Source organism: Caenorhabditis elegans, chromosome V (assembly GCF_000002985.6).
Source record: "Caenorhabditis elegans chromosome V".
NCBI classification, from domain to species: Eukaryota; Metazoa; Nematoda; class Chromadorea; order Rhabditida; family Rhabditidae; genus Caenorhabditis; species Caenorhabditis elegans.
In genome coordinates, this window is record NC_003283.11 from 6,797,850 (window position 1) to 6,821,701 (window position 23,852).

At 32.4% G+C, this 23,852-nt stretch overlaps 7 protein-coding genes, 2 non-coding genes and 1 pseudogene across 14 annotated transcripts; 2 read left to right on the plus strand and 8 right to left on the minus strand.

Annotated features, from left to right (window-relative positions):
* Nucleotides 1-301: 301 nt before the first annotated feature.
* dmsr-9 (G-protein coupled receptors family 1 profile domain-containing protein) lies at nucleotides 302-1,815 on the minus strand (the record flags this gene model as incomplete). Its single annotated transcript, NM_072322.1, has 9 exons — nucleotides 302-355; nucleotides 405-555; nucleotides 600-725; nucleotides 772-875; nucleotides 924-1,029; nucleotides 1,078-1,182; nucleotides 1,228-1,368; nucleotides 1,455-1,655; nucleotides 1,709-1,815. 9 exons carry the CDS (start codon nucleotides 1,813-1,815, stop codon nucleotides 302-304), a joined length of 1,095 nt encoding a protein of 364 aa, NP_504723.1.
* An 803-nt stretch (nucleotides 1,816-2,618) lies between these two features.
* Nucleotides 2,619-2,639, minus strand: 21ur-13378. Its single transcript, NR_068965.1, has one exon.
* Nucleotides 2,640-2,874: 235 nt separating this feature from the next.
* dmsr-10 (G-protein coupled receptors family 1 profile domain-containing protein) lies at nucleotides 2,875-4,101 on the minus strand (the record flags this gene model as incomplete). The annotated part of the gene is made up of 7 exons (NM_072323.1): nucleotides 2,875-3,019; nucleotides 3,067-3,167; nucleotides 3,224-3,323; nucleotides 3,386-3,490; nucleotides 3,541-3,681; nucleotides 3,746-3,946; nucleotides 3,995-4,101. The coding sequence occupies 7 exons, from the start codon at nucleotides 4,099-4,101 to the stop codon at nucleotides 2,875-2,877; spliced, it is 900 nt and encodes a 299-aa protein (NP_504724.1).
* A 461-nt stretch (nucleotides 4,102-4,562) lies between these two features.
* On the minus strand, nucleotides 4,563-6,243 carry dmsr-11 (G-protein coupled receptors family 1 profile domain-containing protein; the record flags this gene model as incomplete). Its single annotated transcript, NM_072324.4, has 8 exons — nucleotides 5,882-6,243; nucleotides 5,627-5,827; nucleotides 5,435-5,575; nucleotides 5,279-5,383; nucleotides 5,133-5,238; nucleotides 4,967-5,073; nucleotides 4,792-4,911; nucleotides 4,563-4,743 (listed from the first exon to the last, which is right to left on the minus strand). Exons 1-8 carry the CDS (start codon nucleotides 5,986-5,988, stop codon nucleotides 4,563-4,565), a joined length of 1,068 nt encoding a protein of 355 aa, NP_504725.2. The 5' UTR covers nucleotides 5,989-6,243.
* Nucleotides 6,244-6,662: 419 nt separating this feature from the next.
* dmsr-12 (G-protein coupled receptors family 1 profile domain-containing protein) lies at nucleotides 6,663-8,591 on the minus strand (the record flags this gene model as incomplete). Of its 2 annotated transcripts, NR_136384.1 has the most annotated exons (9): nucleotides 6,663-6,716; nucleotides 6,759-6,909; nucleotides 6,971-7,090; nucleotides 7,138-7,261; nucleotides 7,304-7,389; nucleotides 7,605-7,709; nucleotides 7,758-7,898; nucleotides 7,942-8,141; nucleotides 8,482-8,591. NR_136384.1 is itself a non-coding variant. In NM_001322557.3 (4 exons), the coding sequence occupies 4 exons, from the start codon at nucleotides 8,503-8,505 to the stop codon at nucleotides 7,592-7,594; spliced, it is 483 nt and encodes a 160-aa protein (NP_001309508.1). In that variant the 3' UTR covers nucleotides 7,521-7,591. The 2 variants fall into 2 exon arrangements, 1 of the variants encoding a protein (NP_001309508.1); NM_001322557.3 differs by lacking the exons at nucleotides 6,663-6,716; nucleotides 6,759-6,909; nucleotides 6,971-7,090; nucleotides 7,138-7,261; nucleotides 7,304-7,389 and having other exon boundaries at nucleotides 7,521-7,709; nucleotides 8,482-8,505.
* Nucleotides 8,592-9,912: 1,321 nt separating this feature from the next.
* Nucleotides 9,913-11,213, minus strand: dmsr-16 (G-protein coupled receptors family 1 profile domain-containing protein; the record flags this gene model as incomplete). The annotated part of the gene is made up of 8 exons (NM_001356668.1): nucleotides 9,913-9,975; nucleotides 10,018-10,168; nucleotides 10,209-10,328; nucleotides 10,375-10,475; nucleotides 10,525-10,627; nucleotides 10,678-10,782; nucleotides 10,826-10,966; nucleotides 11,011-11,213. The coding sequence occupies 8 exons, from the start codon at nucleotides 11,211-11,213 to the stop codon at nucleotides 9,913-9,915; spliced, it is 987 nt and encodes a 328-aa protein (NP_001343685.1).
* T27B2.2 lies at nucleotides 10,845-10,927 on the plus strand. Its single transcript, NR_068966.1, has one exon. It is a non-coding gene; the product is annotated as an Unclassified non-coding RNA T27B2.2 (non-coding RNA).
* A 1,358-nt stretch (nucleotides 11,214-12,571) lies between the features above and the next one.
* T15B7.10 lies at nucleotides 12,572-17,112 on the plus strand (annotated as a pseudogene). The gene is made up of 19 exons: nucleotides 12,572-12,690; nucleotides 12,742-12,823; nucleotides 12,942-13,000; nucleotides 13,050-13,143; nucleotides 13,348-13,462; nucleotides 13,651-13,773; nucleotides 13,821-13,903; nucleotides 13,953-14,031; nucleotides 14,234-14,340; nucleotides 14,520-14,684; nucleotides 14,732-15,046; nucleotides 15,089-15,227; nucleotides 15,339-15,414; nucleotides 15,457-15,539; nucleotides 15,587-15,965; nucleotides 16,090-16,261; nucleotides 16,489-16,608; nucleotides 16,769-16,903; nucleotides 16,950-17,112. Coding segments are annotated over exons 1-19 (2,608 nt in total).
* A 704-nt stretch (nucleotides 17,113-17,816) lies between these two features.
* dmsr-14 (G-protein coupled receptors family 1 profile domain-containing protein) lies at nucleotides 17,817-19,435 on the minus strand (the record flags this gene model as incomplete). Of its 4 annotated transcripts, none has more annotated exons than NR_136389.1 (8): nucleotides 17,817-18,000; nucleotides 18,047-18,166; nucleotides 18,213-18,313; nucleotides 18,360-18,462; nucleotides 18,515-18,704; nucleotides 18,902-19,042; nucleotides 19,088-19,208; nucleotides 19,329-19,435. NR_136389.1 is itself a non-coding variant. In NM_001322558.1 (8 exons), the coding sequence occupies 8 exons, from the start codon at nucleotides 19,433-19,435 to the stop codon at nucleotides 17,817-17,819; spliced, it is 1,062 nt and encodes a 353-aa protein (NP_001309648.1). The 4 variants fall into 4 exon arrangements, 2 of the variants coding, with proteins under 2 accessions (NP_001309648.1, NP_001309649.1); NR_136388.1 differs by having other exon boundaries at nucleotides 19,088-19,288; NM_001322558.1 differs by having other exon boundaries at nucleotides 18,515-18,619; nucleotides 19,088-19,288.
* A 605-nt stretch (nucleotides 19,436-20,040) lies between these two features.
* On the minus strand, nucleotides 20,041-22,063 carry dmsr-13 (G-protein coupled receptors family 1 profile domain-containing protein; the record flags this gene model as incomplete). The annotated part of the gene is made up of 9 exons (NM_072329.1): nucleotides 20,041-20,094; nucleotides 20,138-20,288; nucleotides 20,334-20,453; nucleotides 20,498-20,604; nucleotides 20,649-20,751; nucleotides 20,923-21,027; nucleotides 21,076-21,216; nucleotides 21,260-21,460; nucleotides 21,957-22,063. The coding sequence occupies 9 exons, from the start codon at nucleotides 22,061-22,063 to the stop codon at nucleotides 20,041-20,043; spliced, it is 1,089 nt and encodes a 362-aa protein (NP_504730.1).
* Between the last annotated feature and the right edge of the window lie 1,789 nt (nucleotides 22,064-23,852).

Consider the following 23,852-nt stretch of genomic DNA (forward strand, 5'->3'; position numbering starts at 1 on the left):
TGGTACGAGGCTTCGTCTTGGACTGCAGATAATTTATCAAGTTCCCAATTTTACGACAGATCAAAAACTATGTAATTGGAGATTTTAATGGATGGTGTCAAAGATATTGTGAACATGACATGATGATACATTCTTTGTTTTATATCATTTTTGCCTAGTAAAAAAATATCGCACAAAACCACACATACTAAAAGCATCAGTCGCTTTGATGAGATTGTGTTGCTTTGATTAGAACTATAGCAATAAGTTTATAGATATATTGTGCAGAAACAATTCTAATCGACAAATACAAAAAAATGAATCAAATTACGTGAGACTCTACAAATGTCGATTGCACCACAACTATGTTTGAACTCTGAAATTTTAAAGCACTTTCTTTTAATAAAAAACAATTAATAACCTACCTTCCCAATCCTGTCTTTTATAAAACGTGGTACAAACAATTGCACAAATAATTTTCGAAATTTTGAAGAAAGAGTACTGTAGATTATGAAACTTGTCGTTGTATTGAAATATGCCAGAAGATTTGTGAAAACCGAAAAAAATTGGAAGTAACTGAAATTTCAATAAGTACTGGAAATAATTTTTTGGGAACACACTTTATATAATCGTTAATAGAAAGCCCTCCAACAACGGAAAAAAATCCCTGTGGGAATTCTGTGACCACAAATATAATGATTATGCATTGAATAAAACGAGAAGATCTATCAATCTTACTCTGAGTGCTAAAATGAAACAATTGGTTTTTTTTCAAGTAAGACAAATAATTACTTATCCGATTGACTTCGAGAAAGTGCAATGGCTCGTTGTTTACCAGCATTAATTTTTCCCAGTATTACTATCGATAGCCCTGACATCAGAATACATGGAATTATCTACAAAAGAGTTCACAGATAACTTTCTTTGCTTTTTAAAAACCTGACTTTAAACAAAGATCCTGACAAGACGAGAGCAAATTTCATATACCAACAACTGTTTGCGACGGACAGTGGAGAAACTTCGAGCTCTACTAATCCATTTTCATCCTTTCTAAAAGTAAGATTGAGGGTTGAGTTTATTTTGTTTTTTGCATCTCACTCTTTTACATAGTTCAAAAATAAGTTAGTAGAAGCAATAAAAAAAACTGGAAGACACAACACAATACCCAATCGTAAAGCGTACCGAGGAGATTGCCAAGTGTCACTGAAGAATAAATTACTGTAATATTTAGTTGAAATAAAGAAAAACCGGGTATCCTTTGTTAAAACCAGCGATATAGCTCTACAAAACGACATTCCAACAGCTAGATAAAGCGATGAAGCGTGAAATGCTATTTGAAAGTAATCAACAATCAATTGTGCATAAGCTGTTATATATGATGAATAGTAACTGAAAACGGTCTTATAAAATTTATTATTTTTTACTTGTTAACTAGACTTTTCTCCTCACAGAACATTTTTATGCACAGTTCTTACTCTGAAAAATTCCTCAATAACAACTGTGCAAGTGCTGAAACTGAGCATCCAAAATCACAAACTGCTATAAGCATCATTGTCACATTAACTCCGGAGCTTCTCATCTCTTTTTGAGAAATAACTATAACAATCATAATATTGGCAAAAAACGCAAAAAGAACTAGAGAAGTGAGTATGTAATAGTGATATGGACGATATGGTCTGAAACTGTTTTATTTAACGTGTTATGTAGCCTAAACTGTAACTCTACAAACTTCACAATTGTGTCAATCAATGAAGTAATAAACAAATCTTTTGCCTCGTCACTATTGGCTTCCGGATATTGGCTAAAATATTGAGTACAATTATATTCAGCCGCCATAGTAGGAAATATATTTTTGGTTTGGTTAACCTAATTAAAATAATAAAAAAAAAGCAAAGTATCAAAATACGTTGGACTTGATTGAACTGCGAAATTGCGTTTACTTGCGATGGAAAGGTAATACGTGATTTATTGCTTTTCAATACTAAGTAATAATAAGCTTCCGGTTGACGCAATGAAAATGATTACTAAACTGATATTGCTTTTATAAAGGCATGTAATTTCCATGAGCGTTTAAACGAATTCACCTGTTTTTACCGATGTAGATCTCTACCTGGTAAATATGATCTCAATGAGCTTGTGTGCTTGCGAACTTGAGGAAATGTTGCTAATATAATTCTGACCAAAAAAATACATTTGCTACTTCCCTTTTTCAGGTTGAAATTCCAATTCGTCAGAAGTTTATGCAACTGCATTGTTCATGATTGCCCAAAATTTTATTTTTAAAACAATCTATGTATTCTATCGAAAGGATCCTTTGATAGGCATTATCCTTTCTAGACATGAGTTAAATAGACATGACCACGCGCAAAATTGAAACTTTAAGATATTGATCTGAATCTGATCAGCTGAGAATTGTACTGTAGGCCCTAACTGCAACTGTTTGCATTTTGTTTGGAAACAAATTTACTATTAGAAATGAGTGCCAGAATGCGAGAATTACAATTTCGCAAACAATTATTTTCAAAAATGAAAAATGCCTCTAGAGTTTACTATTTGAACAAAAACATTTATTTAGAGTGATTTTCGTGAGAAAAATCCCACAATTTTTGCACGTTTATTGAAGAACTGAATAAATATCTTACTGATTGACAGTAGACGGAACAACAACAACTATTTGTTTCTGAATTAATGCAAACTTTGAAACTTTAATATGAATTTTTAAAATACCCTTCCAATTTTCTCCGAAATAAATGCTGGAATAAAAAGTTGAGAGAACAATTTACGAAATTTTGAAGAAAGCGCGCTGTGAATTATAAAACATGTGGTGGTATTGAAAACAGCCAACAGATTTGTAAATACTGAGAATTGTTGGTAATAGCTGAAATTATTCGATTTTCACCGAAGGAATGTGTCACAGCACTTGATGTAATCGTTGATTGATAATCCGCCTAAAAGACTCAAAACTCCTTGCGGGGCTTCTGTGATAACAAAAACGACAATAACAGCTTGAATAAAGCGGGAAGATCGGACAATTTGAGCGCTGAAAAATAAATAAAAATTTTGAATTAGATTATGAAAAAACCAAACTCTATATGGTTACCAGAATTTGTATTGCTGGCTTTTTTCCCGGATTTCATACGGGCTAAGATAACGAAAGAGAGGACCATCATTAGAATGCAGGGGACAATCTCAAATTATTTTTCAAAAAATTATGCTCACAGTTTTCAAGAGAAAATAAACTTACCTTGAAAAACAATCCATTCAAAAAAATTGCAAGTTTCAAAAACAAACAACTGTTAGCTAACGATAAAGGCGAAATATTTAGCACAATTGTCCCATTTTCACTAAAATTTTTACAATCAGATGCTTCAATGATTTTGACCCATCTAAGAATCTACACACTAACATTTCAACGTGATTTAGAAGCACATTATGAGAACCAAAGATGAATACAGGAATGCATAGTAATAAGGCTATTCGCAAAGAATATTTAGGAGATTGCCACGTGTAACTGAAATCAGAAGCTTTACAGTGGCTCTAAAAACTTCAATTTATCCCTACCGACTATCAGTTCTTGAACTCATTGCAACGACTCTACAAAAAGCCATACCCAAGGCAAGATATAAGGATGCCGCGTGAAAGGAAATTTGGAAATAGTCTACTGTTAGTTGAGTGTACGCTTTTATATATGATGTATAGGTTCTTAAAAATTATTCATGATTTTTTTGAAAAAGAACACGGGAATAGACAATTTGTAGCTTCTTACACTGAGAAATTCCTCAAATATAGTTGAATTAAACCTGCAATGGCGCATACCAAATCACAAATTGATATCAGCATCATTGTTACATTCACTCCAGAGTATCTCATTTCTTTTCTAGAAAGAACTATAAGAATGAGAATATTCGCGAAAAATGCAAAGATTACTACACAGGCAAGTATGAAATAATGGAACGGACGGTATGATCTGAAAAATTAATTATTAGTAGGTAAATTTTCAGATCATTACCCTTACAGTACAACTGTATTAATAAATTGAGAAATAACCAAGTCCTTAGCATCTCCAGTTTCTGGATCTGGCCACTGGTTTAATAGTTGAGTGCAATTTAACTCCGAAGCCATTCTTCGTTCCGAATTTGATCAAGAAACACTCAAAACTAAGATATTTCTGGTTTGCATGCTTTCGTATTTAACAATCTAATTCCAGCCTTAAATTGCCTGCAAAATTACATGCGAAATCAAAGAAACAAAGGTAAAGGAAACACTCCGATAAATGTGCAATCGGGAATTTTCCGGTGGTTTTTTGTAACTTTTTACAAATTCACCTACCATCCAGTTGTCTATAATTTCAACCAATTGAATTTTAATTCTATATTTTTTGGCATTACTGAAATGTTCCGGTATCACGCCCAGCCTCGCTTATATAAAATAATAAAATCCTAAAAATCTTTTATTTGGCAAATAAAGGACGCAATTAATTATACAAACATTAACAACGACAAATAATTGTTCATCAAATCAGATCGATTCCATCATTGTAGACGGAACAACAACCACTCTTCGACCCTGAGTTCATGTACACTTTAAAAACTTAATTCTAATTTTTGAAATACCCTTCCATATTTCTCCAAAATAACATCTGGTACAAAAAGTTGAGCGAATAGTTTTCGAAATTTCGAAGAAAGTGTACTGTAAATAATGAAACTTGTTGTAGTATTGAAGAACGCCAGAATGTTCATAAAAATTGAAAGATGTTGGTAATAACTGAAAATTGAAATTTTGCTCTGGTTTGAAGAAAAACGATGGGTTTACTTAATATAGTCATTGATTGATATTGACCCCAATACGCTGAAAAATCCCTGTGGTGTCTCCGTGATAACAAAAACAACCACTACTACTTGAATGAAGCGCGTTGATCGGTCAATCTGAGCACTGAAAAATCCATAAAAATTAAATATTTGCTTCAAAAATTTAGATGAGACTCTACTCTTGATCAGTTTGATTATGTGATAAAGAATTAGAACGTTGTTTTCCAGCCTTAATACGTATTAAAATAATAATTGAGAACATTGACATAAGGATGCTTGGTAGAATCTAAAACCAATTTTGTTTTGTGATTTTGCAAAAAAACGTATTATTTGTTGGTAACAAACTTTGAAACAAGAACCACTGAAGAATATTGATGTCTTCAGAAACAGACAATCGTTTGCTAATGATAATGGAGAAATGTCCAAAAATACAGATCCGTCAGCATATACTCTGTAGAATTTTTGTTAAAAATAAAATGTATCGGACTTACTCCTTAACAGAATTCAGAAATAGAACAAAAGAGCTCACGGCAAAAACTGGGAAACATAATAGAACCGCTACACGAATAGCATATTTGGGAGATTGCCAAGTGTCTCTGAGATTTAGATTAAGTGTTACTGTGCCCATATTTGGAATAAATACCTACCTACTGTCACTTGCAGAACTTAAAGTTATAACTCTGCAAAAAGCCATTCCAACAGCAAGATAAAGGGATTCGGCGTGAAAAGCAATTTGACAGTAATAAACTATGAATTGAGCATATGCGGTTTGGTAGGATGAATAATTACTAAAAGTTTACAAAACTTAAATAATAATGATTATTATTTAAAGGTCTCACTCTGAAAAATTTCTCAAATACAACTGGGATAACCCGGCAATTGCACATCCCAAATCACAAACAGCAATCAACATCATTGTTACATTCACTCCCGAATATCTCATCTCTTTCCGAGTGAGAAGTATTAAAATTAGTATATTTGCAAAAAACGCAAAAATAACTATAAAAGTGAGCACATAGTAATGAAAGGGACGATATGCTCTGAAAATCATGGAAATTAACAACAAGCCTGAAAATTGCTAAAGTTTAAATTACTTTACTAATGCGTCCATGAAGGAAACAATTCCGTTATTAATTGCAGCCTCAGTTTTAGGCTCAGGGAATTCATTTAAAAATTGTGTGCAATTATATTGAGATGCCATATCAAAGTTAAAGTGCCCCGTTATGTATTTTGAGAGTTTATTATGGGAAACACCGAAACCAACACAGCGCATAAAATGATTGGGTTTTTCCTTTAGAAATAAAAGCGGAAACTAAGCTTATTGATCACCAGCTGAACTAAAAAAAATAAAAATTCAGTTCTGGTGGTATTTTAATGCAAGATAAACAAGATTTTTAGAAAGGTGGTGTTGATACCACATTTTGTTGCACCTGTCTTCCTGGACACACTTGTATGTTAGTAACGTGCGAGAAGCGTGTTTGTAAATATTTATTTCCTGAATATTCATATCACAAATTGAAGTGGTATTTGTTGTAATAATATCAATTTCTCGATTACTCGGGTAAGTTGAGTTTTCAAATTCAACCTCGGTTGGTTTAATTATAATATCGATCAAGCATTACTGACCGAAACTGTACGCTGTCTTATGATGTTGGTGGTAGAGCTGGCAAAAAATATCAGCTTAAAAAGCGATTAAAAATGAAATCATTAGAGACGAACATTTGTTATAAACAACTAATTACGAAATTATAGAAAAATGAGTGCAACTAATCTTTTAACTAAAAACAGAAGCTAGAGACAATTGGGATATGAACAGTCAATATTGAGCAAAATAATATGGTAGTTGGTTTTTTAGTTTTTAAATCGTGATTTCCTTCAAAATGGTCGCGAAGCGTGTGCAACTGAATGAACCACATTCGTGCTTCGCTTCTGAAACGAAACATGAAAAAAATAAGTTAGTCAATTACGAACCAAATAGATTGTTTCCAAAATATGGGTTGGAAAAAAAAGTTGAGCAAAAATTTTTCTAAATTTAGCAGATAACGAGCTATAAATGATAAAACTTGTGGTGCTGTTGAAGAATGCCAAAATATTTATAAAAATTGTTAAGTTTTGAAAATAGCTAAAAATAAAAACTCGAAACTCTATAAAAATTTAATTACTCTATTATAAAATTAACCAACTTTATGTAATCTATCATCATAATGCCACTAAGAATTTTGAAAACTCCTTGTGGTGACTCAGTGATTAAAAATATCACTAGAACAAATTGGATGAACCTAGATGAGCGGTCGATTTTATCTCTGAAATTTGGCGATTTTGGAAAATTGGATGTCTTGATAAGCTTTACTTTTTCCCTTTTTGGCTTGCTGCTGCGTTTTGTGCACTGCGTTTTCCCTCGTCAAATTTTTTCAAAAGGGTAAACGACAATATTAGCATTAGGACACAAGGAGCAATCGGAAAAATTGTATTTCCTCAGCTACAGACTGTTCGGAGAACTTTAAGATAAATCCCACTAGCTATGAAATAAATTTTCAGAAACAAGCATTCACTGAACAACGATAAATCAGAAATATCTAGATGAATTCCTTCTTCCTCGGTGCTGAAAAACAATTGTAGCCCACAGGTTACACTAACTTACTGATGTAATAAATTAAACTGTAATATGTTTTAATGTTTTACAGTCATTTCTTGTGTCGCCAATATTTTTGGTTGCATTATTATACCTAGAAATACATAATCCTTTTTTATAAAAACACATCTTATAATATACGCAAACAATTATGTTTCTACTTTTACGTTTTTCAAAAGTCTAACTTTTTCACAACGTTCATGAAAAGAATAAAGGTGGTGATTAGGAAGACAGGTGCGCACAAAGCACAAGCAACTCGTACTGCATAATTAGGTGATTGCCAAAGATCACTGCAATCAAACGTTGATATTTAGTCGTTTTCATTAGGTCAAACTAACTTGTTTCTATTTGCAAAGTTTAAAGATTTGACTCTGCAGAACGCCATTCCAACAGCAAGATATAAGGAAGACGCATGGAATGCTGCGGCTAAATAGTAAATAACTAGCCGCCCATAAGCAGTTGGGTATGAAATATATTTACTGAAAAGCTAGATAGTAATTCTGAAATCGAATTAGAACTAACTCTGAGTAGCTCCACAAGAACAGTTTTAATAATTCTGCAATTGAACATCCAAAATCACAAACCGCAATAAGCAACATAGTAACATTCACACCAGAACGAATCATTTCTTTGTGGGAAAGAACTTTCACAATCATAATATTTGCAAAAAATGCAAAACAACTAAGGAAGTGAATATATAGTAGTGAAACGGCCGGTATGCTCTTCAAAAAGTAAATAAAATGCGGGAATTCACAGTTTATAAATTGAACTACCGAGATTAGGTGATCACATGACATCACATGAGATACAGACAAGTACAGATGAAAACGTATGTAGTTTAAAAACTAAATAGTTAAAAAAAAAGTTCTTAGCATTTCCTTTCTATTGTATTTTGCAGGACTTCATATTCCATTTTCCATGCTTTTTTTTCGAAAAAAACATCTAAACGGCAGGTTAACTTTAGTTTTAGAAAATTGTGCTGTTAAAATTAGAAATTGAGAAAACTTTTTCATACGCTAGCTTCCATTTTTAAATTATCGAATTCTAGTTTTAATCACTTACTTTACAACGGTAGTCATCAACCATGGAATCGTACTATTCCCAGCTTCATCGGTACCTGGCTCTGGATATGGTACAGTGAATTGCGTGCAGTTAAATGCTGACGTCAACATAATTCCTTGGCCGTTTGATTCTAAAGAAGTTCGGGTGTTTTATAAGATTAACAAGACAAGTGTATAGGAAATTGAAACACTGCGACAATTAAGATATTTGCCAAAATTAAAAAAATTAACGGCCGATAAAGTCTAGATTCAATTTCAGAAATTTGAACATTTGATATAAATTATTTTTAAATAGATACACATATTAGCCACGAAGTTTCATTTCCGTTGAAAAACGAGAAGAAAAATACACAATTTTAATAATTTAAAATCGCGCCCAATTCCACAGAGGGGGTGTTATGCATATTACCAACACGTAATTGAATAGAGTTCAAAAACCAAAGCGTAATATAAAATTGCAAAAACAATATAAATACTTTGCAGGGTTGCTATAAATATTAACAATTTTTCTATTAAAATGTGATTTTGTTAAAACCACTTAAACGGCGTAATGTAATCTTGATATTTTGATGTTAGTGGTAAAACTCACGAAAATAGCAGCTTGAAAAGGGATAAAAAATATAAGAGAAAAAAACTTGTCTAAAAAAAGCTCACGGTAGGGATCTGCGGCAATAATAATGAAATGATAATGATTGTATAAATTCTTTCATGTTTTATCACTTAAATACATATTACTATCATTAGTTTCAGAAAAGTTACATGCAATTTTCAGTAATTTTCGTTTTTTGTCTATCAAATCATTCATTTTCCACATTTTCGCTTCAAATTTTGAAAAATTTCACTCTTGCGAGTCCTCTATTTAAAAAATTTAAAAAATTAAGGATTCAAAAAGAATTTTTCAAAAATGTTGGTTCATCTCCAAAATCGTCGTATATTTGCCACAAGCCTCGTACATTTCTCGTATGTTGAGCCTCTGGTGCAGGAGAGTTGGTCACATATTCGCCAATATACGAGGAATATACAACGGACCTAAGAAGAATGTAGGCGGTGATTTGGTGAGTTTCTCCTAAATTTGTCGTAAATTCCTCGTATATTGGTCGTCTTTCCTTTTAACACTCACAGTTTCGTCGTGAATTCCGCGATTTTATCTAAATGTACGCGGCGACTTGCTGAGCAAACATTTCGAATGTTTTTTAAAAGTTTATTATTTCGGAAAAAATTTGAAAATTTTGTCAATGATGGATTTTCAAGTGCACCCCTGTCTCTAAATTAGTTGCAGTGATCTATGTATATGAAAATGTTTTCTTTTTTAGATAATATTCAAAAAACAAACAATTTTCAAGTACATTTTCAAACTACATTCGGAAAAATTGAAAGATTTATGACCATCGAATTTTGGTATATTTTAAGTTGTAAAAATTGACTGTAGATATCAATGATGAAAATCGAGCCGAGTAGAAACAACTTTAAATTGAACGATTAAAGTTCTTCGGTTCTGAAATTACACACTATTCAATTTATGTGCTACCCAAGTTACCAAAAGTGATTGTGGAATAATTCTTTTTGGTAGGAACAATTGAACGAATAGACGCCTGAATTTTTCAGACAAAGCGCTATATATTATGAAGCTGGTTGTGGTATTGAAAAATGAAAGAACGTTCATGAAAATTGATAAATTTTGATAGTAGCTGAAAAAGGAAAATGTATTAGAAATTTTGTGAGGCTCACTTTAGGTAATCAACAATTGATAGTGCTCCAAGAAGATTGAAAACTCCTTGGGGAAATTCGGTGATTAGAAAAACAATTAGAACGAATTGGATAAAGCTTGATGAGCGATCTATTTTGCCTCTGCAATAAGAACGTTGGCACGAAATAGCTCTGGTATACGTAATGCCTTGTATCTTTCCGAGTAGAATTGCTTGCACTTTGTTTCCCTTGGTCCATTTTCTGCAACAGTAACACAGATAACATCAACATTGAAATGCACGGCGCTAGCTAGAATATTCGTAAATTACACATACATAAGTAATGAGATTTATCAAACCTTGAAGCATATTCCAAGAATAGCCAAATTAATTTTCATATAGAGACATTCATTGGCAATTGATAGATCGGAAATCTCCATGTAGATACCATCTTCTTGGCTTCTGAAATTCAGTAGATCAGCTTAATTTAATTTCTGAACTTGAAAACTTATTCTTTCACAGAGTTTATGAAAAGTACAGCGGTCGCTAATATGAAAACAGGTGCACTCATACAGCAAGCCACTTGCAGTGCATACTTTGGAGTGTTCCATTGATGCCTAGAATACATTCAACGTTTCAGGTCAGAAAAAGGCAAAATACCTATTTTTGTTTGACAGTGTCAAAGACATCACTCTACAAAGGGCCATTCCGCTAGCAGCATAAAGCGAAGACGTATGAAAGCATACCGCTAAATAATCTACAATTAACTGACCATATGCACCAAAATAAGAATTGTATTCACTAGAATGTTTTTAGATTTGTTTAAAATCAGTTGCATGATTTACCCGGTGTAGCTTCTTAAAAACAATTGAAACAACCCAGAGACGGAACATCCGAAGTCACAAATAGAAATGAACAACATAATTATATTTGTTCCAGAAATCCTCATAACCTTGTTTGCCAGAACTATAGCGATAAGAGCATTTGCAAAGAAACTTAAAACTATCAAGGAAGCCAATATATAATGGTGAACAGGCCGGTATAACATAAAAGACAGAGTTCAAATAACCAAAGCATAGCATTAAATTGCAATGTTGATGAAAATACTTTCAGCTTTCCTGTTAATGTGACAGTTCCCTGGAATTACTTGAATGACGCATTGATATTTTGGTAATTTGGTGTTGGTGGTAGGGCTCACGGGAAGTATTTGATTGAAAAACGATTACAAATCCAAAACAACACGAAAGGCTGCCAAAATAAATCTACACATTAGGCAAAACTAAGCATCCGAAGTTTATGCCAACAGTTGGTACATCACAAAACTCAACATTTCAAATAAATTCATTTTTCATTTTTCGGAGACGATTTTCCGGATATTGAGATCTTGCTTTTTCAAATTTTCAATGAACCAACTCATTTTATAAACACAAACATCATATTTAGTTTATTAGCAAACGTTTTATTAAGGAAAATATCAGCGTTAGGAACGATTAAAAGTTCAAAACAGTACAAAACGTAACTTATGAGCTTCATGCATTAATTTGATTTTTGGGCCAGAATAAAATCGCTATTAACAGTCAGCTGGAGTTAAAATGATCATTGAGGGTACTTTGCATTACTGACAACAGAATAAATTAAAGAAAATATTGAAAAATCGAGCGTATTTCGTATTCCTTTAAATTTTTTAAAAATCTACTTTTTCTTTTAATCTACTAAACATATATTTTCTGGATATTCAGAAATTCACTAAATATCAAAATAAGAACAGTGACGTGAAATCCAAGTATGCTCCAGTGCCTAGTTCAACAGAACTTTGACTGCAAGTATGCTATTTTTTTTAACTTCAAGCAGCACTGAACACAACTTTTGTTTCCCACACTTTTGATATCAAGATATTAACTTCTTACAAAATATGTGTTTTGATTGGACCGAGACCTGTATAGGTCTTTTTACTGATTTTGAGTTTGAAACATTCTAAAATCCAATCAGTTTTTTTAGTTTGACAACAAATATTCTCATAATGATTACCATTAAAATAAACTTGTTTTAAGCCATTTTTAATTTTAGAAAATTTGAAAACTTAAAAAAAAAATAGTTTTTTTTACAAATTTACCGAAAGTACTATTTTAAAATAAACTTAGATACTCTTTTTTAGATCATGTTTTGAAATGAAATTTATTTACAAAACTTTCCGTATGCGAGAAGAAACCCGATTGGGCACAAGTTCAAACATAGTGCCTTTGCTCTCTCCTTGCTATCAGTCTCACATATGTATGAAACATCGATACTGAGGGTGTGTTGTTGTGACCTAGCAAACCATGATAAAATACGTATTTTACAATCATTATGTTATGTATCTTTAAAAACTATTAATTAATTTATTTTTAATCCTATCTTTTATTGCAGATGTCAAGACGTCTCAATAATTGTAAACTTCCAATATTAGCGTTTGTTACGATAATATGCCTAACCTCTTTGTACTTCAACTACAATTCTGAAAATACATCATCGATTGAAAGGATAAAGTCTGTTCTGCTTGTCTTTTCAATTATATTCTGAAATAGTAACATTTTCAGATCAAACTCAGAATCCATGCCAGTGTCTGAATTTAATGACGGGAATAAACCGATCAAAAAGCCTCCGATATTCGACTCAGCGGCAAGTTCAATCTGTTTCTAAATTTTTTGTTAAAGTTCTCATTCTAAAATCAGCAGAGCAAGCGAAAGCAAATACTCAGAAATCCTATCAAGAAAATAATTTTACAATTTTTGTACAGACCTCACATCCTCCAGGCTTGCTAGTTCCGGGCAGTGACAAGATTACAGAAAAATCTCGGTTAGGATTTTTGATGAAATAAATTTTGTTCATACTTGGGTATTTTCAGATCAAAATTCGCGATCGATCCAGTGTCTAAAATTAAAGCGGGAAATAAATGGATCGTCGTCACAACTATTAGTTTGCCAACGGAAGATGTCAAGGTAATTTTTCATCCCCCCAATTACAGAGGGTGGGTTAATAAAACTGTAATTAGAGTTGTGAAAAAATGTTATTAAATTTCAAGAAGACCAGTCAAGCTTTTTGTCGCAATTTCTATGTTGTATGATCTCAACGCAAAAATTGTGCACGTTAGTGCTGAAAAGAACAATGTTCAAATTGAGACGTAGAATTATATTTTCTTTCAGAGACTTGCATCATTTGTGGATTGGAACTTGGTAGTGGTTGCAGATATCAAAACTCCGCTAGATTGGAAACTGGAAAACGTTCACTTCTTGTCTGTGCAATTTCAAAAGCAACTGCGTGAGTTAAAAAAAAATATCAGTAAATGTTGAGTCTCACTATCAGTACACTAAAAATGTCGCGAAAATGTAAATACAAACAATTGGATTTCCGTCGTTTTTGTGAAATTTCTGTAGACTAGTTTGATAGTGCTATTGATTTGTAAATCATTAAATTGACAAAATAATAAGATCTATTTACACTTTCAGCTTTTTCCCTGGTTTCATCACTGCCTTATAAATCTTACAAACGGAAAAATATTGGATATTTGTATGCAATATCTCAAGAAGCTGAATGGATTTATGACACTGATGATGCCAATAAACCTTATGATAAGTTTAGAAAAATTCAAACAAAAACAATAGTTTATTTGTTTTAGGGTTAGGATTGAATCAATTGAATTTCCAAGAAACCATTTCTGGGATGCGGTTTCGACCAAAAAATGGAAACTACAGAAATACGGCATAGTTTACTTTTTACATATCAAATTCTCAATTTTCAAATGTTTCAGACAACGTCTCTTCAACCCTTATCGATTTTATGGGATGGATCAAATGTGGCCAAGGGGGTTTCCGTTAGAACACTTTGAAGTAAGTTCTACATTTTACCTAAATTATTTTGAGTCTTGAAAAATTATCTGAAGAAACTATGAAGCGTGTACATTATATATATGGTCTATTGTAACATACCGATAACGAATCCCAGCCCAATTTGCAGAAAAAAAAGATAAGAAAAATTAGTCACTACGTTTTCGTATATTATCAAACTTTTGAAATATATCAAAAATTCCAGAAACACACTAATGGAAATGAAACTCTTTCTTCATGCTATCAGATGAAGCGAGCAGCCGTGCAACAAGGATTGGTTCATCACGACCCGGACGTTGACGCCATTTATAGGTATTTCGTAACAAGCAAATGACATAACACTTATGGAGAACTTGTTTAAAATATGTTGAATAACACACAGTGCAAACAGGGTGCAAACAAATACTAATAACCACAAGAAAAGTTACTGCAAAAAAAGAAGAAAAGTCTAGTTTATATGAGTTATATGAGTTGATTTTATCCAATCCTAGATTGATACATGCTGATTCGAAAAACGGCTTGGACATCAAATTCAACAAATTCGCACCCCCTATCACTTTATCAGTTGGCACATATTCTCCCTGGAACTCGCAGAATACTATGTTCCACAAATCAGCTTTTCATACTTTGTTTCTTCCAACGACAGTTTCTTTCAGGTTACGATGATTTGAAATTTAATTTCTTACAAACCTCTTATTTTCAGAACCACTGACATCTGGAGAAGCTTTATTTCTCAAAAAATACTACATCTATCGGGGTTGACAGTATCGTTTGTGCCGACAAACGCTGTTCAATTTAGAAATGCTCATAACTATTTAAAAGATTTGAAAGATGAGAAACAAGTTTATGAAGATTCTGGTAGAATGATTGAATTTTTGCATAATTGGAATTGCTCCACAAGAAATTCCACTCGAAGTTGTATAATTGAGATGACCAATGATTTGGTGACAGAGAAGCTTCTGGGAAAAGAAGATGCAAAATTGATGGAAATGTTTTTGAATGATTTAACTGAAATGGGGTTTGTTAGAGTTTTGTTATATCTGGAAGTTTTAATTTACAGGTTTACGTTTCCAGTTTTGCTTGAGCATAACTACCTGGATCCATACGCTCCAACAACAAATGAAACCTAAAGAGAAGTCAACTGCCGAAGAATGCACTTGGAGTTTGAAATTGTAGACCCAAATAAGAAAGTTTCAGAGGTATTTGAATGTACTGACTTCTGAGGATTTTGAATCTCATTAAAAAAAATAAAATTAGTGAATGGAAATTTTCGAAAATTCAGAAACTCGAAAAACCAACAGTTTTTTCAGGTCACTGATAAGTCCAAACAAAAGCTAGATTACTTTGGGGACATCATCAAATGGTGCGAGGAAACTGGAGAATCAAGTAAGAATTGCCATTATAAAACTCTTTAAAGCTAAATTTTAGTTGTCTCAACCAATTTTTCTTCTCCAAAACAACTGCATGACCAACATAAAAAATCGTATGTACTGCAGAAGCAGATGAACAGCGTAAGTAATTTTCAGAAGAATTCAAAATTTCAATTTCACAAGTTAAGGTATTGATTGTGGTTAACAATTTCCCTTGGAAGTATGGTATGGGCTTGATACAGCGACTTTATCAACCATACTTCGCCATGGTGATTTTCTGTGGTCCATGGTATCCTGCACAGTTTTCCGATGACACAAATTTCACATCAACTATTTCTCCAATTAACTATATTCATATGAATCCAGCTGAAATTGATAATGGATTCCATTCATACCATTGTGCCACACTTGTATAAGAATTAGGAATACAAAATGTTGAAGGGTATTTTCTGATGGGAGACGATACTGTGTTTAATATTTGGCAACGGATCGATTTTTCACGAGTTCATCATTTAACTGGTGTTACATTTGAGAAAAGTTCGGAATGGTGGCAGTCTGTAGATATTGGTATTTTTTTAACTTTTGTAGTGAAGATAATATAGGATTCAAATAAAATATGTCAATTGATGTTGCAATCAAATGATGAATTTAACATCAGTTTAAAACCCGCAACTTCATAGTATGATTACAGGAATGGACGCAGCAAAGAATGTTGTGAGGTTTGTCAACATCAGTACAGACCCAAAAATTATTGAAACATGGAACATTTTTGAAGCCAGACTAATAAAAAATGGATACCTCCCAGATGGTGTATCGGTGAATGATGAGATGACATCAGGACATGGAAGAAGTTTCTCTGATTTGTAAGTCAACTTCAAAAAAAGATTAAAGGCGAATTTGAAATGATTTTGAAATGCACTTGAATTAAGTAATCTTATCGTGCTAAGACGAAAAATAAATTTTCGAAGACGACCAAAAAAACGTTTTTTGGAGGAATTTTTGCAAGGATACTGCAAATTTTGTATATTATTCCAAAAACTGTTCTATGATTTTTTTTTCTACAAACAAAATCCAAATTTTCAATTTAAAGCTTCTACATCCCAGCATCTGAAATCGATTATTATGCAAGTCTAATGAGAATTTTCTACGCGAACAAACTATTTTTGGAGATAGCTGTGAACAAATTTCTCAAGTCTGTCAATTATCAAACGTAAGTAGCATTATATTCAATATGAATTTCATAAGAGGCAGCATCCAGGCTTAAGCAGACATGCGGTTTTTTGTGCCTTCATAAAAATATAGCAGATCTGCATGCGTAACTGGCACAGCAACAACTAAACCTCTCAAACAAAAAATTGGAAATTTTATAGCTCTCTGTCCGGAATTTCTAGTTATCTATGGGTAAACGACAGGGACCACTGGGATTCATTCTACAGTAAAGACATGGTTGCAATGCATCCGGTGAAATTAAGCACTTTAAAAATGTCTTACACAAATAGAACAAGGTAACTCTGATTGAAAAATCGAAATGTTATAAATTGATTTTTCAAGGTACTGCACAACAATAGTTCAGTCGTGGGCTGATATCATAATATCAGGATCTCATGATTTCAAAGTGAAAGCTGATGACGAACCGAATATGAAAAAAGGATACGTTCAATTTTTTGAATCAATTTTGACAGTTTGTGTTGTTTTATTTTCTTTTCATATTTAACAATCTGAAAATATTGATTTTTGAAAACGCATCATTAACATTGTTAAACGGCTATAAGTTGCGGGTTTCAATTCACGACCTTTTTTTTTTATTTTTTACAGTATGCTGATTGTTTTGGATATTCTTTTTTACATTTCGAGATAAATATAATAATTTAATTTTTCTTTAATGCAAATTTACAACTTAAGTTTCATCAATAAGTATTTCAGCTTTTTTTATCACCAACCAATTTCAAAAATGCTCAAAGTTTGAAATGTACAATTATTTTGATTATACGGAAGACGACTGCAATATATACGCGTAGTTGCCACGTGGCATTTTTCTTTCGCTAAAAAAAAGTTGTTTTAATTTGTTTAAATTTAAAAACTATCATCTTAACTGATTTCATTTTTTGTTGGAGAATTTTCGGAACAAATAATCGAAAAAATTTTTACGAAACTGCGAAGACATTATACAATAGATGGCAAAAGATGTAGTTAAAAATAAACAGACCTTTAATAAACTAGGAAGTCCATTTTCTCACAGCTCTAAAATGAAATCTTGGAGCTAAAATTTTGAAAACAAATGAGATGGAATAGTCAGACATGTATTCAACAATTACGATTGATCATTTTTCATTTTCACACGGAATATAAATAATCTTAAACAGGTCGGGAGGTGCGGGCGATAGAGGCCACAGCGATCGTGTTTTGTTTCTTAAGTTTTTAAAAATTAATTTTTGAAAAATGTGCTACTGTTACCATGTACATATTAAGTAAGTTTTTCGGTAAGAATGTTTGGGCGAATATCCTTCGAAATTTTGCTGACAAAGAGCTATAGATTATGAAACTGGTGGTTGTGTTGAAAAAAGACAGCACGTTCATAAAAATTGTTAAATTCTGATAGTAACTGAATGGAAAATAAATGCTTTTAAACTTTTTATATTGAAACCTACTTTAAATAATCAATGACTTCAATCCCTCCAATAATGCTGAATACTCCTTGAGGCACTTCAGTAATTAGAAAAACGATTAATATTGTTTGAATCAGTTGCGATGAGCGATCTAATTGGTCTCTGCAATTTCCAACAACAGTTGTTTTACCAGATCATCAACACTCGCTTTTTATGATTTCTATTAATTGGTACACTGCTCCGTTTCCCCTCGTCCATTTTTTGAAGTAGTAGTATTGATAGAATCAGCATTAGAGTGCATGGAATAAGCTGAAATGTATGAATGCAAAAGTTTATATTCTTTAAAAATTCAAACCTTGAAACATATTCCAACAAAAACAAGAACTATTTTCATTAGTAAACACCCATAAGCCAATGAAAAATCTGAAGTATCAATATATACTTCACCATCGTCGGTTCTGCAATAAGTGTGTGAACTTTTTTCCAATAAAGACGCATATAGCTACTCACTTTTTAACTTCATTTACGGGAACGATAAGTGTTGAAACTGTTAAAACAGTTATATACACTGCACAAGTGACACGTAAAGCATATCTTGGAGATTGCCACTTATCTCTATAAGGTTGGAGTAAGACAATGGCTAGTAAAATCTAGTTGACCATGTTTCCTTACAGCTTCAAAATAGAGCGCGGCTTTGAAACTAAATTAATACAAAATAAAAAAAACTAAGAAGGCGAACATCTTTTTGTGTGCTCGGAAATTGACGCTGACTTCTTGCCCAAGCTTGACTCAAAAATATTAACTTGGATCAAAAGTTTGCAAAAATTGGGCATAAAATCGACGCAGCCTCTCTATCTAGGTTCACCATTTTTTGATCCAACATTTCTTAAGCCTTACTTCAATCTGTTTGAAAAATTTAAAGCCATGACTCTGCAGAGCGCCATGCCAGCCGCTAGAAAGAGAGAAGAAGCATGAAATACTACGGCCAAATAATCTACAAACAATTGTAAGTACGCAGTTATAAATAACATGTATTGGCTGAAATGAAATATTTATACAAAGAAATCACAGAAAATGTATTACTCTGAATAATTTCTTATAAATAATTGCATCAAACCAGTAACTGCACATCCGAAATCACTAACAGCAATAAACATCATTATCACATTAATTCCAGAGTGTCTCATTTCCTTGTGAGATAACACTATAACAATCAGAATATTTGCAAAAAATGAGAAAACAATTAATGAGCTAAGTAGATAATAGTGATACGGGCGATAATGCCTGAAAACTATTCAGAAACTTAAAAGCTGAATTAACTTACTCTACGGCAAAAATAATAAATCGAATTAGTGATATATTGTTTGCTTCATCCGTGCCCGGGTTTGGAAATGGTATTGAAAACTGTGTGCAATTTAGTTCATCCACCATTGATTACGTTTGCTTAAAATTGCTTTAAAAATGTGTACTGATCAAGAAGTTTTTTTTCGGCAAAAATCTTAAATACAATATTAAAATGCTGAATCACATTATTTTAAACCAAAGTAGCCCAACTCTGAAGAGAGGTATTACATGTGCAACGGGTTATTTGCAATTTGGGCAGAGTTCAAATAACCAACGCATAGCGTTAAATTGCAGGGTAGATATAAATATTTTCAGCTTTCCTATTAAGGTGAGAGTTCCCTGGAATCACTTAAGTGACGCATTAAAATCTTGATAATTTGGTGTTGGTGGTAGACTCACGGGAAGTATCAGATAGAAAAACGATTACAAATCCAAAACAACACGAAAGGCTGCCAAAATAAACCTACACATTAGGCAAAACTAAGCATCCGAAATTTATGCCAACAGTTCGTACAGCACGAAACTCAACATTTCAAATAAATTCATTTTTAATTTTTCGGAGACGATTTTCCGGATATTGAGATCTTGCTTTTCAAATTTTCAATGAATCAAATCATTTTATAAACACAAATAGCATATTTAATTTATTAGCAAACATTTGATTAACTTCATTTTCAATTGATGATTTCCCTTCAAACTGTCCGTGAAGAATGTGCAATTGAATGAACCACAACCGTACTTCGCTTCTGAAACGAAATATTGAAAAAGTTTATTTAATCATTTACGAACCAAATAAATTTTCTCCAAAACCTGGCTTGGTAGAAAAAGTTGAGCGAAAATTCTTCTAAATTTTGCCGATAACGAGCTATAAATGATAAAACTTGTAGTAGTGTTGAAAAATGCCAAAATATTCATAAAAATTGATAGATTTTGAAAATAGCTGAAAAATATGATTGAAACCAATTTAATTATAGAATTAACCAACTTTATGTAATCTAATATCATAAAGCCACCAAGAATGCTGAAAACTCCTTGTGGTGACTCAGTGATTAGAAATACGACTAGAACAAATTGTATGAATCTAGATGAGCGGTCGATTTTATCTCTAAAATTTGGGAGTTTTTGTTCTGATGTTGTGATAAGATTTACTTTTTTCCTTTCTGATTTGCCGCTGCATTCTGCGCACTTTGTTTTCCCTCGTCAATTCGTCTCAGAAGGAACAGCGACAATACCAGCATTAGAAGACACGGAGCAATCTGAAAATGTTAATTTTTTGTCAGCAATATTTTGTTTGGAGTACCTTAAAACAAAGCCCACTAGCCATGAGAGAAGCTTTCATGAACAAGCACTCACTGAGCAGCGATAAATCAGAAATATCCAAATAAATGCCTTCTTCCTCGGTGCTGAAAAACAATCAAAAACTTTCTATTACGGAACATTTAAATATTACTGTAGTCTTTAGTATTTTTTTGGCTACACTGTTGTGGCTACAAAAATACATCTGCTTTTATACACAAACACATTCTATATGCCGACCTACTCCGTATTCTGTTTCACAACTTTGAAAGGCTTACTTTTTTACGGCGTTTATGAAAAGCACAAAGGTGGCAATTAGGAAAACAGGTGCGCACAAAGCACAAGCAACTCGTACTGCATAATTAGGTGATTGCCAAAGATCTCTGGAATCAAAAGTTGATCTTTAGTCGTTTTCATTCGATCAGGTTAACTTGTTTCTATTTGCAATGTTTAACGATTTGACTCTACAAAATGCCATTCCCACAGCGAGATATAAGGAGGATGCATGGAATGCTACAGCTAAATAGTCAACCGCTATCTGTCCATAAGCAGTTGGGTATGATGTATAGTTGCTGAAAAATAGATGAATATTCTGAAAATTGATTGGGAACTAACTCTGAGTAGCTTCTCAAAAATAATTGTAAAAGTCCTGCAATTGAACACCCAAAATCACAAACCGCAATAAGCAACATAGTAACATTCACACCAGAACGAATCATTTCTTTGTGGGAAAGAACTTTCACAATCATAATATTTGCAAAAAATGCAAAAACAACTAAAAAAGTGAGTATATAGTAGTGAAACGGCCGGTATGCTCTGAAAAGTAAAAAAAAAAACAGTTTTTAAAGTAAAGAACATAATCTTGTGGTTTAATTTATTCAGCACTTGAATGATTTTTTTAAAGAAAAAGAAAACAAGAAATGGGAGTGCATAACTTCCAAGATCAGGTAGATCATTCGAAATAGTTTTGTGTAATTACATAACAAAAAGAACCCATAAAATTATTATCCATAGTTGAGCATTTTTATTACATATTTCTTTCTCAAAAAATATTTTTTTTAGAAAAGTACGCAATTCTGTTGGTTAACTTTGTGAAGTTAAAGATACATTTAGAAATCGTGACAACAACAAATTTTTAAAACACATTCCTGAACTCTTTAATGCACTAAGTATTTCTTCAATAGTCACAATAATCAAAAAAAGAACAAAAACTTATCTATAACTTTATCATTTTCAGAAAAGGGCAAAAATTGTAAGCGTCTGAATAAGAATTTTCCCAGATTCAGAATAATGCTTTTCATTAATTACTTACTTTACAACTGTAGTAATCAACCATGGAATCGTGCTATTCCCAACTTCATCGGTGCCCGGCTCCGGATATGGCACAGTGAATTGCGTGCAGTTCAATGCGGACGCCATCAAACTTCCTTGGTCGTTTGATTCTGTCAAGTTCGGGTGTTTTATTAGATTATCTAGAAAGGTATGTAGGAAAATGAAAACAAATAAAAGCATTACGCTAACCTTATCGGAAAGCTAATATAACTAAAAAAGTTTACTCCAAAAAATCAAAAAGTGTTTCCTTCCGGGCTTTCAACTAAAACTAACTGATGTTGATTTGAAACAAATCATAAAAGCCCGCGTTAATTGTGGTGTAAGATACGTGTCAAAGCCGAAATTTCGAAAACCCATAATTGCAATATTTACTTGAAAATTGTTTTGTGACGCGTAGGAACCAACATTTTCAGGCACACAAAGCTTTCGTGGTGGCTTATAAAAAGAGTTCACCTGTGCAAAATTAGTTTTTATTCTCAACACGCATAACATTTCCTGGTTTGATGACAAAAAAAGAAAGATCTCACGCTTCTAACTTCAGAAACATGTCATTGTAAGCTTTTTTATTCGGGTCCAAAAAAACCTTGATCAAAAGCTAAGAATTTGATGACCTCAACTGAAAAAAGTTATGAAATATTAAAAAAAAATACCAGGAGGTATTAAACTGTTACGGTGGTTCTGGCTTTGATAACAACCAACAAAATTCAGATGCTTTCAGATGTTATTATTACTCTTGAAAATCGAGAAAGCTTAGAATAGCTTTAAAAATGTGATAGGGTAAAAAAAATATTTATCCAATTGGGATGATTTATTGGTTTTACCAATGAAAGTTATCAAAAATTTGACAAAATGCGATTAGGTCCTGTGCAAGGGTGTTTTACAAAGTTGAAATCTTTTAAGCTTCTCTAAGTTTAAAAGTAACAATTGTGAAGTGAAATCCAAGTATGCTCCAGTGCCAGTTCAACAGAGTTTTGACAGCAAGTATACTATTTTTGAACTTCAAGCAGCACTGAGCACAACGTTTGTTTCCCACACTACTGGTTAAGATCAATTTATTAGCTTCCAACAAAATATTTGTGTTTATATTGTATCAAAATTCTTACTAATTGTGAGTAGTTAAAACATTCAAAATTTCAATAAGCTGTTTTCTAGTTTGTCGAAAAATCTTTTCATGCCATTTTTTTTAACTTGAGTAAATTAGTTGCTCAGCTGCTGCATAAAAAATAACCTGAAAAAGTGTCTTCAAAATAATTTTTAAAATTTTTCGAAACAAATTTATTAGCTTTTTATAATGCATAGTGTATCGACAATATCTCTCATGTTCTTTTTTGAATCATAATTCGAAATAATACCTATTTTCAGAATATTCCGTTACCATGAAAAAAATCGAGAGAGCAAAAGTTCAAAGCATTGCTTTTATCAGTCATACTTATGAAACATTGATACCGAGGGTGTGTTGTTTGTATCCTAAGAAACGATGATAAATTAAATATTTGAAAAACATTATGTATCTTTAAAAACTAAAAATTTATCTACTGTATTTCCTCTATTAGTAAAACACCTCTATTAGATATGCATAAAAATTATCTCTCGAAAAATAGTATTGCAGCCTCTATTAGTTTAGCTCCCCTTTGTGTTTACCGTATACTTAAAGATCCAAAACTTGCATTATAAAATCGTACTACAAACCAAGATAACTATTACATACGTAGTATAAAAAATCAAAATTGGTAAGATATGAGAACAACTTACAATTAGACAATTTTTGCGTATTAGTCGTAAAATTCGTCATTTTGGTTCAAGTTTTGTTACTGAAAGCCATGAATTTGTGCCCCATTAGAAAAAAACTTGCTCAAAAGTTAGTATTGCAGCATCT